We start from the raw sequence: 17,308 nt of genomic DNA on the forward strand, positions 1-17,308 counted from the left end.
GGAGAGTCATCTTATATGGGAGAAAAGTTGAAAAAGTGTCCAGTGTATGCGCTAAATAACAGTTCAAAAATCCTCCACAATGGCGCTGATGGATGCACAGGGTATGGTATGAAAGTAGCAATCGTAGATGAATTGAAGTATGCCGAGTTAAAAAATTTAATGTCATTATCGGCTAAAGTAGTTAATTATTGAGAACTTCAACAACTTACGTTGTACAAAATATTGTGGTAAATATAACCTTACTTCCTTGTATCTCCATACTTCCTTGTTTATTTTTCAAGCCTACTCTAACAATATTTATATTTGGCGCTTCTTTTAAGAGTTACCCTGATGCAAATGTGGCGCCATCCTAATTTAATACATTTTGACGACACTTTTTCATATACACAGATGACTCTCCTTACCTCTACCCTCCATACACAGTATGTATATTGTATGCCAAAGAGGTAAATACCTTATAATAACCATGAAAAAATAGTGCCCACCTAATGTTGATGATTTAAAAATAAAGGCTTACGATAGTGTAAACTATTTTTAAAATCACTTTAATGGCGAATAAACATTACAGCTATATTAATATGACTATTAACTATCCGTTCCATCCTCTTTTTTTTAATACTAGTTCTCAAACGTTGTTTGATTGCCTATTGAACGTATAATATAAAGAAACTAAAAAAATAATCCGAAAGCATAAAAAAGATGTAGCTACTTGATATAGCAGTAAATATGAAGAGGGTGGATGTCGGTGTTCAACCAGTGAACGGCAGGAGGCCTGGCCTATTTATAAATAAAAATGTAATTCAAAGGCGCGGGCCAGCGGGCGGGTCGTTGCCAACCCGTCAGCGAATCCGCTAGGTTATAAACTATACCTACTCATTGACCCACTTTTATGTGGCTACCATTCATTGCAAATACGTTGTACTATCGAATGCTAGCCATTCGTACCATAAAGCATCTTATACCTGGCGGTGAGACTAATAGCGTCGATGCGAGGTAGCCCAATAAATTGAGGTCAGTGCCCAGCCATGCCATGCCAGCTAGCACTTAGCAAATTATATAGAGAAATAAAACAAAAGATTCGACAAAATATACATAACTATAGATTTAGTACACTGGAACATTTCATAGGAAGAACTGGAGGAAGGCCAATAAACAGTTAAATAATATCAAGCAAGTGACACATCTGCAAAATACATCAGAGTCTATTATAACAAACCGAAAAGATTGAATGAACATAGCCAATATATTTTATCAAAATTTATACAAAACTACTAGAAAAACCACAAGTTCTACACCTATTCGACTAAACAAAAATGATCTAGTACTTCCGTTTATCGATGCAGAGATATAACTGTCTATTAAAGATAAATGCCCATGCCCGGATGGGATAACGAATGATGTATTATAAGCTGGTTGCAATTTATTTATTAACACACACAATAACAAAGCTTTTTAACCTTTTTACAACAGAAATTCTATTCCAAACCAATGGATAACATCAGAAATCATATTAATATACTAAAATGGGCATGCCAAGCAAATATCTAATTATAGACCCATCAGCCCCATATCTTGTATTTACAAAGTTTTCGCCACGCGTCTACTACGCCGTGTAACTCAAATTATTGATGAGAACCAAACGATTGAACAAGCAGGTTTTATGAAGAACTACTACACTTTACCATATCCATACATTAACACGTTGACTGCTGCCTAACGTTAACAAATACGATACAACGAGAATGAAAGAAATTTTGAATTTGAATGGGGATAAAAGGTAGCCTATGTTCTTTTCCATGTCAAACTACGTCATTCTACATGCATGCCAAATTCCATACACATCCGTTCAGCCGTAACCGTTTTTGCGTGATTGAGTAAAAAACATCCACACTTTCACATTCATAATATTAGTAGGATTTACGATGACTTTACGAAAGTTTACGAACTACAAGCTTATTTATAGAAGGGAAAAAAACTATTTATTGCCTTATCGCGAACACTAAAAATCATTTTTTAATGGTAATGTTAATCATCAATCAAAGTAAGTGTTATTTAATAATATGTTAACTTACCTTAAGGTAATGAATATAACTCTTCTTTCTGTATTTGTGTTTGTCTATTTCTACCTAAACGGCTGGACCGATTTGGATGAAATTTTGTGAGTATACTGCAATGGATTCCTCCTAGAAATTGATTATATCATATTTACTGTGGCGCTGCTTTTCCAGGCTACATGCCGGGTTCGTTAATAAAGTCAACTCGGGGCGGGCTGCATTTATAGAATAAATTAATTTATACAAAAACTATTCGCCTATCGTGAATTATAAGATGCTTTTTTTTGGCTAGTAAATGACCATGAACTAGAACAATATATACCTAATATTTTGTTTAAGTTACGTATTTTCAAAAGTTCTAAATTATCGTTAATTATCGATTTCAAGAAAAGCTTATGTGTGAAGATCGCATTTAATATTGCAAGTAACGTCTATATCTTCTTTGCCGTTAAAAATGTATGTAGAATACAATATCTTTGGGTGTAATCTATGAATCTACGGTACACAATAAATTTCTGGTCTGTGGTTAGCATCATGGTGGTTCACAAAGAAGACACAGTGCGATACAAACCCTACGACTATTAATTACACGATCGAAGAGTAGTACTAGTTGCTCGTCGACTATTTTAACATCCGATAGCCACAATGAGCGTTGCTTTAAACCCAGAGGCTCCTGAATTATAGAGGGGAAAATAACTATATATTGCCTTATCGCGAACATTAAAAAATCATTTTTTAATGGTAATGATCATCAATCAAAGTAAGTGTTATTTAATAATATGTTACCTTACCTCAAGGTAATGAATATAACTCTTCTTTCTGAATTTGTGTTTGTCTATTTCTACCTAAACGGCTGGACCGAATTGGATGCAATTTTGTGAGTATACTGCAATGGATTCCTAATAGAAATTTATTATATCATGTTCACTGTGGCGCTGCTTTTCCAGGCTACATGCTGGGTTCGCTAATAAAGTCAACTCGGGACGGGCCGAATATTTAGAATAAATTAATTTATACAAAAACTATTCGGCCTATCGTGAATTATAAGATGTTTTTTTTTTGTCCTAGTAAATGACCATGAACTAAAACAATATATACCTAATATTTTGTTTAAGTTACGTATTTTCAAAAGTTCTAAATTATCGTTAATTATATCGATTTCAAGAAAAGCTTATTTGTGAAGATCGCATTTAATATTTCGCGCCGTTAAACATTTATGTAGAATACAATATCTTGGGGTGTAATCTATGAATCTATGGTACACAATAAATTTCTGGTCTGTGGTTCACAACATGGTGGTTCACAAAGAAGACACAGTGCGATACAAACACTACGACTATTAATTACACGATCGCAGAGTAGTATTAGTTGCTCGTGGACTATTTTAACATTCGATAGCCATGATGAGCGTTGCTTTAAACCCAGAGGCTCCTGAATTTCTGCCAGCCAATCTTGAATCCTCCATCGAGGTAAGTTATTTGATACGTTCAACGTCCTTTGCCTATAACTTAAACATGTGTTTCCCACAAGTGTTTGGATAACTCAAAGAGGTCTCAAATTTGTTTAATCATAGTTGTTTTTTTTACATCATTTAGTACGACTCTTTATTATCGCATCAAAAACAAATACGTATTGGCAAGTGCGAGTCAACGCGCTTGGCGTAGGTACCGTCATCCGTGTTCAGTTACTGTGATTTTATTTTTGTATTTATAAATGTAGTTATTATTATATTAATTATACAGGTATGAACCCATAAACTTTATAAAAAAATAACTCAGAACAGCTGTATTCTGGTTGTATTGTACTCTGGTTACAACAAAACATGTAGAAATATCAAGTATAACTTTGTGTCAGACTGTAACTTTGTTACAATTCAAATAATAGATAGATATACTATCTGAGATGCGTTTGGCCCGTTACTATCTGAGATGCGTTTGGCCCGTCCATCTCCACTTGCAACAATGACAATCTACTTGGCAATTGGCGTTGCTTAGTTTAAGATAAGGCACTGCTATATTGCAGTTATAAAATGTAAGTGACATTTAGTCACAAATTTTGATTAATGTTTAGCAAGTTCTTTCATGTAAATTTTATCAGTCACCAGTTACAAATTAGAGTCACCAGTGTTAGGACTACTGATATCAAAAGTTAACAACTTCTATTTCTGAGTGCAACATATTTGCTTGTCATTGTAGTCTAGTTGCAGCTCCCATTTAGCACTTAATTGAGAGTACAATAGGGTCCATACAATAGGCACTTGATGATACATTTATAGGTATTCTTCTCGTTACTCTGAGCTGTTGGTGTCACCAATGCAATACCTACTCTCAATATAACAGCAATTGCATAATTCTCCATCCTATATGCGTTCTTTATTGGTATATTTCTATAGTCATGCTCTTATATTAAATATTGTTGTACACATCTTGTAGAGATAACATTTTCTCATCTATATTTCTATAATATTTATATTGTGGTGCACATTTTAGCCATATATGGTAGTCATCGGACCAAGCGTAAGCCATGCATTGGCAGATATAAATCACACATTTCAATTAATGAATGATTTGCTATGATTTGAGTCAAGTAGGTGTGGAGTTGTATTATGGTGCGTGATGCCCATATTAATACCAGCCTCCCAGCTTTTATGATTTAATAAAATATATGTATATTTGACTATTATACCTGTTTGAAAGCAATGATGAGGTCTAGGTTATGGTGCACAATAATAAAGTTATGCATCTTTGGACTAGGCTGTAAGTGGATACTTCAGCAAACTGAACTTGTTCTAGAAACCGAGCAGGCCGCCCAGGTTTCCACAAACTTTCATGAAAGTGGCTGGGGTTACAGAGAGATAATCAGGTTATATATGTGGCTGGAAACCAATGCAGAAAGAGCATTTCACAATATATCTATGAAGAATTTTTCATACTCATAAATGTTTCATACATGTTGACTGAACATTACCCCATAAGCACACAATCGTGATGCAGTAATAAGATTAATAAAATGAAATCCCAATAAACACTACTTTATGTAGGCAATACTTTTTAAATACTTCATGAAATAAGGCTACTTAATAAATGATTACATGAGTTTCCCATCTAAAGTTATTCCATTAACAGCTAACAATGCGGTGATAATTTTTTTTTTTTAGACTGGCTTAACTACCATGTGCAGAACCATAAGATTGTCAAACAGTTTGCCGATTGGTATTTCATACAAAAAGTACGAAGGAATTCCCGACTTTAATACTGTGACAAAAAAATTCAATCAGAACGTGGTATATCAGCTAAACAGTATACTTGTGACTGAGCTTCCGGCCTTCAAGTTGAGAGAGTAAGTAGCTTTGACTTTTTAATTGATTACCTAACTATGGTAGAGTAGTTTATTTAGTGATCTGTAAGCTTGTGTTTGAGCACTTATCTGTTCTCATTTTTTTCATTTTTAACGCCCAATGCAAAAACAATGCGAGTGTTATAAGTTTGTTGGTTGTTTAGTTAGGATAACACACAGGGGTGTTATAATGAGATTTTTGTTATTTGTCCTTTTTAAACAGTTGTAAAGTGTTCTTTTGTTTGTTCGAATGCACTAATCTGGATGGATTTGAAAAAATCTTTTTTGATACTGTAGCCCAAATCTTGAGGACTATTATAGGCTATTTAACATCATGCTATAACCCTTAGAAACCCTAGAAAGCGAAATAACAGGCCATGCAATGCTGGATATCTTGTGTGGAATAACAAATGAAAGTTTTAATAGGAACCATATAAGAAGCTACAGCTAGTGTATGATTGTGCGGTAATTGACTGCTAGCGTTTAATAAAATCTGAAGCTATTGAGAGGCATTTTAAAAAAATTCTGCTTGTGTATGATGCATTTACTTACAACACTCAAAATTATTTTTACATTCTGTAAAATAGTGCTTGTGTCCAGTGTGCCAGACAGGTATCGAAAAAAATCTTATTGATATAGCAAGTACAGGTAGTACCTTAAAACATATAGCCTCTAGATATATATTATGTATGTGTTTATTAATATTTTAAATCAATGAAACCATGGGCATTGCCAGCTTTAAATAAATATGTTCTTAGATAGCGAATTTTACTTGCCATTTTATTTTTATTTTTTTAACCTTTGAATGCAATCCCACTTCTGCGAACCTATGATGCTGTAAGATGGTAATGATGGGGTATGGCAGTCGTAAAAAACCCATACCGCCAATCGGTTTCTACGCGACATTGTACCGGAACGCTAAATTGCTTGGCTGCCCAACTTAGCCGGTAGGGTGGTAACTAACCACAGCCAAAGCCTCCTGCCAGACAAAAATAGAGAGAAAGACTTGCCATATTAGTTAGTATGTTTGAGGTATATCATCATCCATAAACGTTTGTTTTGGATGATGAAGTATTGGAGCTAATTGATATCATTCTACATCCAATATGGAGACGTCCAAAGATGGTGCACCAATATTATTTGTAATGCACCTACCTGCATTGTATAATTTTTACTTAAACGCACCTCATGTTTAAGTAAAAATTATACAATGCAATGCAAAAACATTTGGAGGTTTCTTGGAAGTCAGAAAACTATTCAATTATTAATCTGCTGGTTTCATTCCATATTTAGTATTGTTCTTAGATTATGTTATCATTTATTATATTATCGAGTCCATCAATCCACACTGGGCCAGCGGGGTGGTCTACCTTCTAATTGTGGGAGACCCTGTAGTGGACCGGTAATGAGTTGTTTATGATGATGAAAGATTAGCTTTAATTTATCAAAGCCAGTAGCGAAACTAAAGCTTCAATAATTTCCGAATTGAGCTGAGCATTGTCTTAAAGTTGTGATTTTTTTATGCGCCATAGCAATTTTTATAAAACTCTTTTATCAATTTTTTATTCGCTTTTAAAGAAATATGTTTTCTTAGATAACAATAGTTTATTGTGCTTGCAACTGCGTAGCTACATGGTGTATTTTCCATAGTTTTAGAAGTGCTGTTGGTGTGGTAGCTTTGCTATATTTGTATGTTTATGTATATGATTTGAATAAATTCTTATCAAGCAAGTTAATATGAGACTTCATTTATGTTAAACCACTATTCAAAAAACTTAAATTTTCCAATTTGCTTACTTTTGATTATAACTCTCTTATGTATCACGCAGAAACGACATTGAATTCAATATGGAGCGACTTACAGGAGCCAATGACAGCATATTGGATCGAATTTATAGTAATATTGACTGCTTGAACAAAGGGATTGAACCAACCAAACATAATGACTTCTACAATCCTATTATCACTACCATACAGGTTAGTTCGGAAGTATTGTCTCTATTTTATCTGTAAGGGGGCGGCCATAAATTACGTGAAGAGTTTTTTTTAATTTTCTGTCCTCCCTCCCTCCCCCTCTGGTGAGATGTCGTAAGATTTTATTCAACCCCCTCCCCCATGCTCCGAATGAATCTCACGTCAAATATGGTTTTTCTTACGTAAACGCGTTGGATTGTTATTTTAAAAAGAAAAAAACAAATGGTATAAAACAAATATGGTGGTTTGACAGACAGTAGATGGATAACGTCGAAGTATGAATGAAATTATTTTCTTTCGAACAAATAAGTGAATGATCTTAATCGTATTTTAACAAAATCTTAAGCCTGTACAATATAAATTGGACCAAAATAGGTTTTTTTTTTTGTTACAATCAGAAAAAAATTTGCGTGATATTTGCAGAGACCCCTCCTCTTTCCAAAGTAAGATTCGATGAGATTTGACTCGACCCCCTCTCCCCCTTAAAAATCTCACGTATTTTATGAACGCCCACATTTTAATCATTCCTGATTCCTGATTTTCTGTGACATTGAAATCTTAATTGGCGGGAAATTCCCCGACGGTTAAAAAATTAAAAATTAATTTTATTTAATAAGGCCTATATTTAAGCACTTTTTAAAGCCGAGTATGACTATTTGTTGGGACTCTAACAGCGGTTCCGAAGGCTGTTTTCACCAAGAAACTCAGCAGTTGGTCTTATTTAAATAGTATCATTTTTTGTTCAGCTGTTTTCAGTTGTATAGTAACCAGGCTGTCATATGTTTTAATAATGTTTAATATTTTATTTTAAAGCATTGTTTAATCATATGCACGGGTAGGTCCAACATTTCCTAGTTAATCATAAATGACTTTTCTACCCTTCGAAGAAGGTACTTTTCCGAGCGAGCTTAATTTATCTTGCGAAAAGATTTTTTTTACGTTTATCATGCTATCAGACTATGAATAGTCAAAGATTGGATAGAAACAAACATTACTTTGCTGAATCCAATGATATACCATGAATATTGAGCTTAATTTGCTATATTAAAACCTCATAAACGTAAGCTTTTACAAATGTCCTATTATAGTATAAAGGACTATGTAACTACCACTACGTAATTGATAAAAAACCTTGGCTTAATAATTGCACTAAGCAGGTTGCTCTTCTAATAATTTTAAATGACAATGTGGGATAGTGATAACAAAAAAGAACACCCGGCTTGCCGTGGGCTCTTAGACCAGGGCGCGTTTGGAACCCTCGTAGCTTTAGTTTTAAGTTAACGAGAGCAGTTATCACCATCACCTAACATTAGTGTTAACAAGTTAAATGTATGAACGCTTCATAAGTGACTGATGAATAAACATTTTGATGTTGACAAACATTAGTCAAAAGTGGCAACTATGGGGCCTAAAGATATTTTTGACTTTGCCTTTATTAAGTTTAGTGTGCAATAATGCGTGTATATGAACTGTTACGTTGAGTGGGTAAATTGGCGAACAGGGAAGAGAGAAGTTAACAATAATGCTGGCATTATTGTTAACTGCGCTGCTATGTGTTGGATTTAGCTGCGCAGTCGACAATGCCGCGCCCGGAAAGTTACCAAGCCTTGCTATAATATACCAATATAGCTAGTGGTTATACAAACATATACGGTTGTGACTTGAATTAAGATATTTTTAGATACCGTGGGGAATTAGAAAATTGTTTAAGGATATATTTCTGTGCACGCATATGGTAGAGTCACTAGAAACAGACTGACTTGACTTTTCAAAATTGCTTATAAACTAGAAGAAGAAGAAAGAAGAAGAAATACTTTATTGCACACAAACATAAAAATATAGAATAAGCAACAGAACAAGAATTGTAGGCATGCAAAGGCGGCCTTATTGCTGCAAGCAATGTCGCGTGCGGGAGTTGTTACAAGGCCGACGTTAGCAAGGCGAGATTATTATATTTTGTAGAAGTGTAGTAGCAAAGTGCGTCGTCGAATTTTAATTCAGTAACTTATAACTTCTAATCAAATTTACTACATCATAAACTTTGATAAAACCGTGCTCCAATTCACGCAATATAGATATATAATATAGTATTAGTAAGCTTTGGTTTATATTGGGCAATGAAGACCTGTGAAGGTTGTTCGAAGCCGATCAAAGATGGTGCTTCCCTGGTTGCTCAAAGTGCAAGAAATATTATCATGTGAAATGCTTAAACATAAACACGGCACAGTTCAACAAGTTAAAGAGAAACCCTAACTGGAACTGCCCTACGTGTCGTCTGAAAGCTGCAAGGCATGATGATACTCCAGTCCAAAGTACAGTTGAACCCGATGAAGAGTCCAGCAGTTCCGAGTCAGAATTATCAAAAAATATTATCATCAGTAATCCACGACATTGTGAGACATCAACACCTACCCTCACAATTTCATCTCAAGGCAGGGATTGTCAACCTTCGGATTTGTCGCAAAATATCTTCAAACTATATCAACGCAAATTTCCGAATTGCAAATTTAAATGTCATCAATGCAGATAATAAAAAATGACTTAAGTGCCATGAAGAAGGATATACCAGAGCTTAAAAACACTTTTTTTACTAAAATTGATGATCTGGTCCATCGGGTAGCAGATGTGGAGTTGAAGTTGTCTCAACTGAGTGCAGTACAGTCTGAATTAGATGAGTTGAAGGCAAATGTGGCTAGCATTATGGAATTTAATGTAAAGAATGAGCAATGGGTGCGGCGCTTAAATATCCAAATAAATGGCATTCCACAGAGGAAGGATGAAAACCTTGTCAACGTCATAACAAACTTAGCTGAGAAGAGTGGTTACAAGTTGGATCCAGCAAAGGATATCGATTTTGTAACTCGAGTTGCGGTTAAAAATGATGTTGATAATTCGTATCCTAAGTCAATTATCATTAATCTATTGTCAAGGTATAAGAAAGATGATCTTCTATCGTGTTTGCGCCGTCTGAAGGATTTAAAGGCTTCCTATATTGGTTTTCCTGGCAACCAAAATCGCGTTTATATCAACGATCATTTCTCTAGTTACAATAAAATGTTGTTGCAAAAAGCCAAACTCAAGGCTAAAGAAAAATATTACACTTATTGTTGGGTACGTAACTGCACAATCATGGTTCGGCAAAACGATAAATCGAAAATCCTACATATCACCTCACCACTGAGGTGTATGTATGATTGTAGGTAGGTAGATGAGGTGTAGGTGTGATGTAGGATTTTCGATTTCGAGGTCTCTAAAAAAATTGTTTCAGTAATATCTTCTTTGTTATAATAATTGTTTACTTGTCTTACTTATCCGTACCATGTTACATGGTCTTAGACAATTATTGGACAGGCTCTGGTTGTTTTATCTTATTATTAGAATTTAAATACGGTACCATTCGATCCAAATCAGTTTATTTAATATATAAATTACACCTGACTTGGTATTGTTTGGTTGGTTGGTTGGTTTATTGGTTTACAATACATGATTACTCGCACAATATTAGTTTTTTGTCTTTACACTTTTACTACGATGAAACAGGCATTGGTCTTTTACTTCCAAACGTACTATGCATTGCCGGCTTAGTTAGCACTGATCGGCACAGAAAACTCGTTAGGTGCAATGTACATCGACTCATTTGAACACATAATTACTTTTACGTATTTACTTGATATCGTAAGAATTTTTAAAATACAATCTCCGCGTGAAACTACCGTACATATTATATTGATATCACTAATAGTTAATATTTTTTACTGGAATGAATTGGATGATACGTCTGCCAAAATTACTTTATGTTGTTGCATGTATTTAATAACCGTTCAACAAACAAACTGAAACACTGTTAATTAGTGTCTTTTACCAAAACGTTCGCGGGTTGCGAACAAAAACAAATGAATTTCTGAAAAATGTTTTAAAAAATTATTATGACATCGTATAGTTTAACTGAAACTTGGTTACTGCCGGGAATCTACGACGCGGAATTATTTGACTTGCGATATAATGTGTACCGGACTGATCGTGACTATGAACGATTAGGAATGACAATAGGCGGTGGTACCTTAATTACCTGTTCACCGCATACTTAATATTAATATTCTGAATGTGCGTCCGTTGCCTGTATTTCCCGATGCTGAAATCACTCAAATCAATATATCACTATGTCGCGGCCCTACACATAAAAATCTTCGTTTGTTCTGTTGTTATTTCCCACAGAATGCACATCAAATATGGTCTCAACATCAACTTTTCGAGCACCTTTGAGACTTAAACATTGAAAATCCAACGATTGAATGATGAATTTTTAGTGGTTTGTGATTTTAATATAACTAACGGAGAGTGGCAATGTGACACTCGCGAATCAAACTATACTTCAATAAATCCTACTGTTGGCAACTTACAACCCAACTTTCGTCTTTTTTATGTTTTTTTGGTTGGATGCAATTTAACTGTATTAGTAATATGAATTATAGATATTTAGACTTAGTTATATCTAGCTCTCAATGTGCAGTGACTAGATGTGAACCACTATCGCTACCTGAAGACAGTCATCATCCTCACCATCCTGCACTCAATGTAAACGTCGATGTGCAATATGTGCAACCCAGTCTACGTCCGCCTCCTCACTTGGTACGACGTTTTCATACTGCCGATTACCACATCATTCCCAGCAGTACGACCATTATTGAAGCCCTTTCAACATGGGTTTATAAATAAACGCTCTACGGAAACCAATCTATGCCAACTACTTGATGTCACTTTAGAGGCAATGGACAATGGTTTCCAGGTTGATGCCGTGTACACCGATTACTCGAAGGTTTTTGATAAAATATCCCACTATATATTAATTAGGAAGCTAGAGGCAATCGGTATACATGGTGACCTCCTGAGATGGCTCACATCATATCTCCGTGAACGTACTCAAGCAGTTGCTGTCAAGGGCTATACTGCTACTTTTGTACCAATTGCATCTGGAGTATCTCAGGGTTCTCACCTCGGGCTTTTACTTTTTAACAATTTTATCAACGATGTTGTAAATTGTATCAAAAAGTCTAACTTAATTTTAAATGCTGACGACACGAAAATCTTTAATATCATTAAAACAGAAAAAGACTGTCAAGATTTGCAGAATGACTTAGACCATGTCAGTCAATACTGTATAAACAACGGTTTAACTTTGAACGTTGATAAAAGTTGCTCCATTACCGAGGAGGAAAAAGAAAATTATATCTTACAGTTATAATTTACTCGGTACAAAACTACGAGTAAATGAGGTAAGAGACCTGGGAGTCCAGTTGGATAGTCGTTTATCGTTTGAACCTCATCTGAATATTATTCGTAATAAAGCTTATAGAATGCTTGGTTTTGTTTTGCGTCAGACCATTGGTTTTAAGAACCCAAATACTCTCATTTTACATTTCAACTCACTCGTACGATCCCACCTAGAACAAGCTTCCATTGCTTGGAATCCACAGTACGCCATTCACGTGGATATGATAGAGAGCATTCAGCGTAAATTTTTTAAGTGTGTTAGTAAAAGATTTAATCTCCTTGACCCTACAAAATTAAACTCTTTACAACTTGAAGAGAACACAAAGATCACATTTTTTTGTACAAAATAATAAACGGCCTAATCGATTGCCAATATCTGACAAATAAAATAAAATTTTGTGTTCCCAAATCCGACAAACGTACTAATCGTAAAATGAACACGTACCTTCTCCCACGTGCTAAGACCAACTATAGCCGGAACAGATTTATTATAAGAACATGAACATGATATTTACAATAATAAGTATCAACATATGGAAAGTTTGTATCTGCTATCAAAAAATGCACTTGAATGTGTGTGTTTTTTTTTTATTTCTTAGATTAACTTATTGAAAATGAGAAATCTTTTGTAACTAGTAAATTATTGTAACTAGTATTACTTAGTATAAGTTACTAATATATAATTAAACAAAACTCCCGTATCATTATGATAATTTTAATTAATAGTGAAAACTTTATTGGCTTGTGTAAGATCTATAATTAAGTTTATCCATTGTAACAATTTATTTATAGCTGTTTGTTTTCCAAATAAAATAAAATTAAAAAAAAAAGCAATCTCTTACAGGCAACCTCTGGTAGAAGGAAAAGCTGCAAGAGAGCGGGATAGTGCAATTATACATATATATTCGAAAATAAATACATATATAAATACTATAATATTAATATATATATATATATATATATTAATAAATATAATATAAATACATTTATAATAAATATATATACAAATACATATATAATGATATAATGAAAAAAGAAAAATACAAATAATACACATTAATAACGATATTTGTTCAAATTACTTCACTCAAAGACAGATAGTAGTCTTTAAGACGACATTTAAATATGGGAAGGGATTGACTTTTACGGATGTCAGCAGGTAAATTATTCCAAAGCACAACAGCCTTAAAAGTGGAAGAGTTACCGAAGAAAATGGTTTTGCAAAATGGGAGTACCAGACGGTTATCGTGCCGAGATCGGAGGTCAGTATGTGAAGCAGAATCGGAAATATAGCGAAAACGGTATTTAAGGTACGAGGGTGTAACTGGATTATTTAGGATAGAGTACAAGAATGAGAGAAGATGAAGTTCACGACGCAATCTGATCGGCAGCCATTTAAGTCTAACCCGGTACTCCGAAATGTGGTCAAATTTACGCAGTCCAAAAACAAACCGGATACATAAATTTTGTAGTTCAGCAGTTCTTCGGTAAGATCAGGATAGCATGAGTCAGCGTAGTCAAGTAAAGGAAGAAGAAGAGATTGTGCAAGAGAAATTTTCGTTTTAACAGTAAGGAAATTTTTCCAACGTTTTTTTAAATAACCAATCGAAGCAAAAAGTTTTTACTACTCACCTCAGCTACTTGCGGGGACCAGGATAGGGTGGTATCTATAAGCAGGCCGAGATTCTTTACTGTAGTGCTAAGAACCAAATCAGTAGAGTTAACCTCAGCAATGCCCTCACAAATACTGTGTGAGGGGGATCCAATATAAACTTGCAAGTCATCGGCATAGAGATGAAAGCTGGAAGAAAGTTGTTTTGAAACAGTATTTATAAAAATAGCAAATAGAAGACGGGGGGAGGTTGCCACCTTGAGGAACACCAGCATTGAGAGAAGAATAGGAGCAGAATTTATTTTGACTATTGCTGACGTCCATTTAAGTAGCTATGGAACCAATCAATAGCTGCCTCTTGAGATGTTAATGGATTTGAGAATAGCAAGGAGGATATCAAAATCCACAGTGTTGAAGGCATTGCTGAAATCTAATAAAGCAAGGAATGTAATAAGCTGATTGTCCATATTAGCACGTATATCGACACAAACTTTAACAAGAGCAGTTACAGTACTGTGGCCGCGTCTAAAACCGGACTGATACGGACTGAGGATATTGTTATTGACCAGGAAAGAGTTAAGCTGGAAATGCGCGATGCGCTCCAATACTTTAGATAAAAAGGGAAGAATGGAGATAGGGCGATACTGAGAGAAAGAAATTGAATTTTTAGTCTTAGGTATAGGAATAATGTGAGCTTTACGCCAAGATTTAGGAAACTCTCCAGAAGATAAAGAGAAATTAAAAATATACGAAAGTACTGGCACGACAGTATCTAGGAGAAGAAAAATCATTTTGCGGTTAATTCCGTCACACCCAGTAGCATTGGACTTAATTGCCAGAACATGTTTTTTTTACCTCAGCCGGAGTTATAGGACAGAAATTAAATGGAGCGCAGTTTAAAGGAGAAAGAGTCTTAAGATGACTTAAGGTGCTGCATTTATTCTGTGGATCCATAGGCGAAATAGAAGTGAACTGGCGATTAAGAGCATCAATATCCAGGTCACATGGGGCGCTCAAGCGCTGCCGGCCAAAACCGAGTGTCTCCAAGAATCTCCAAATCCCAGTGTGGTCACAGTTTTCAACAGAGGAGAAAATATAGCTCCGCTGTGCGTTCCTGCAGATTTTATTACAACGGTTGCGCAGATGCCTTTATTTATTGAGATAGTTTTCAGTTGGGTTACGTTTGTACTTGGCTTTGGCAGCATTACGCTTCGCCATCCGTGCCCGGGATATCTTGTGTCAACCATGGCGCAGGGAGATGCTTCAGTTTAATTGGATGAAGGGGAGCGTGCTTACCAAAGGTCAGGATTGAGTTAAAAATGGAGATCTTGTCGTCAGCAGTATTAGCACCAAGAATAGAGCCCCAATTAATGTTATTAAGATCAGACATGAAACAATGATTATTGAAATTCTTAAAACTACGTCTCATGACAACAGTGGGCTTAACTTTTGGAGGACGGATTTTGTACAACAAATATATAAGATCATGGTAAGAGAACGCATCTGCTGAAAATTGACCGTGAGTGACAACGTGTTCTGCAGAGGTAATCATTAAGTCCACTTTAGAGGGAGTACAATTTGGAAAGAAGTTTGAAGCCTGCGTTGGAAGTAAACAAAGGTTAACACTATTTATTATGTTCATGAGCCGCCTTGCACGTATTTCATCCTTAATAATACATGTGTTAAAGTCTCCCATAATGATAGTGTCATTAACAGTCGCGACTTATTGTTCAAGAAGATTTTCAAAGCTATCAAAATAATTTATGCAGGAATGCTTTGAGCATTAATATGAATGACGTTAAAGTTTTTTGGAGAAGGGGAAAAAGTAGAGTCAAGAAGGGAACAGAGAGGAGTCGACACACTATGAAAGCTCTGATAAAGTGAAGATGATGATGAGGCAGTGAAAAAGTTGTCATCTGATCTATCATGAGTACTGTCATTTGAACTCATAACAAAGAAAAAAAAATAATATTAAAAAAAAAATGTATATATATTTATAAACTTATATAATTAATTTAAATAAAATATAAATAGTGATATAAAAAAAAATTAAAAGAAAAAAAATATAATAATTATAGTAATAATAAGAATATTTAAGATTTGCGAAGTTCCTGTACAAACTATACAGGTAATTTACCCGCCAGCTACGTAAGAGATTGCAACATATAAGACTTACAATTTAGCATTAACCCTAAACCAAGTAAACACAAAACAAAACAAAAACTTACATGATAGGAAATGTAGAAATAATACATTTCCTAGATTCCTAGAACACTGCAAGTGTTTGGATCCTCTTCGAACTCACAATAACCGGTAATATTTACAACGTAAAAAGAAACGTCTAAATTGTCTATGGCAGAAATAAGAATAACAATTGCAACTATTTGACAGGTGACAATTAAATATGAAAATTAGTAGGTATAGTCGTAAAAATATAATAGGCCCGTTTTGACATTTGTCATCGCGACGTAACTAGTTATGGAACCATAAGACTCTGTACTCGATACTCACGATAAATCAATTCAAGTTTGTATCAGTACTTGATTGATATTATTATGTATTGTAAAGTGTTCGTTCGTTCAAAGTATTCCTTTAACTCCACAACCAATACGCGTGACTGGCTGTTGATTATACGTCGACTTTTCAACATGTTGAAACAGAGTTAGTACTATATAACAACAAACACAAAAATCGAGTCAAATCACTATGTTTAAATTAATGTCCAAAATAGAAAAGCCATAGTTAACGTAATAGTAAACGGGCGCACAGTCAACTTTACAAGATGAGGAACGAAAAACTGCGCAGTGCGCGCGGGGACGCTTCAGTCATGTGCCGCTTGGTCAGACACATCAACTCAGACTCATTATTTAGAACCCATTTTGAGAACCAAGCTTATTCTTTGCAGTAAAGATAACTACACCATATTTAATTTCGATATTCAGTAAAAAAATGGTTACAGCTCTAGTATAAAAAAAAAAAAGACTGAGAACGTAACTGTTTTCGGAACGTTTCGCAACAATTATAAATTGCATGCTACTATGAAGTAAGCGCAAAAAGAATA

The 17,308-nt window shown here is 34.8% G+C and overlaps 1 protein-coding gene across 3 annotated transcripts in view; it reads left to right on the plus strand.

The window, feature by feature from the left end:
• Nucleotides 1-2,617: 2,617 nt before the first annotated feature.
• Nucleotides 2,618-17,308, plus strand: part of LOC120636022 (exosome component 10) — a 40,634-nt gene continuing 25,943 nt past the window's right edge. For 2 of the 3 annotated variants that reach the window (XM_039907258.1, XM_039907260.1), the window contains exons 1-3: nt 3,362-3,523; nt 5,212-5,393; nt 7,220-7,367. In XM_039907258.1, the coding sequence (XP_039763192.1) occupies nt 3,455-3,523; nt 5,212-5,393; nt 7,220-7,367 (399 nt within the window). In that variant the 5' untranslated portion in view covers nt 3,362-3,454. Of the gene's footprint in view, nt 2,815-3,361; nt 3,524-5,211; nt 5,394-7,219; nt 7,368-17,308 lie in introns of those variants that run through there. The other variant, XM_039907259.1, reaches the window with a different exon arrangement.

The sequence above is a fragment of the Pararge aegeria genome, chromosome Z, assembly GCF_905163445.1.
Source record: "Pararge aegeria chromosome Z, ilParAegt1.1, whole genome shotgun sequence".
Taxonomy (NCBI): Eukaryota; Metazoa; Arthropoda; class Insecta; order Lepidoptera; family Nymphalidae; genus Pararge; species Pararge aegeria.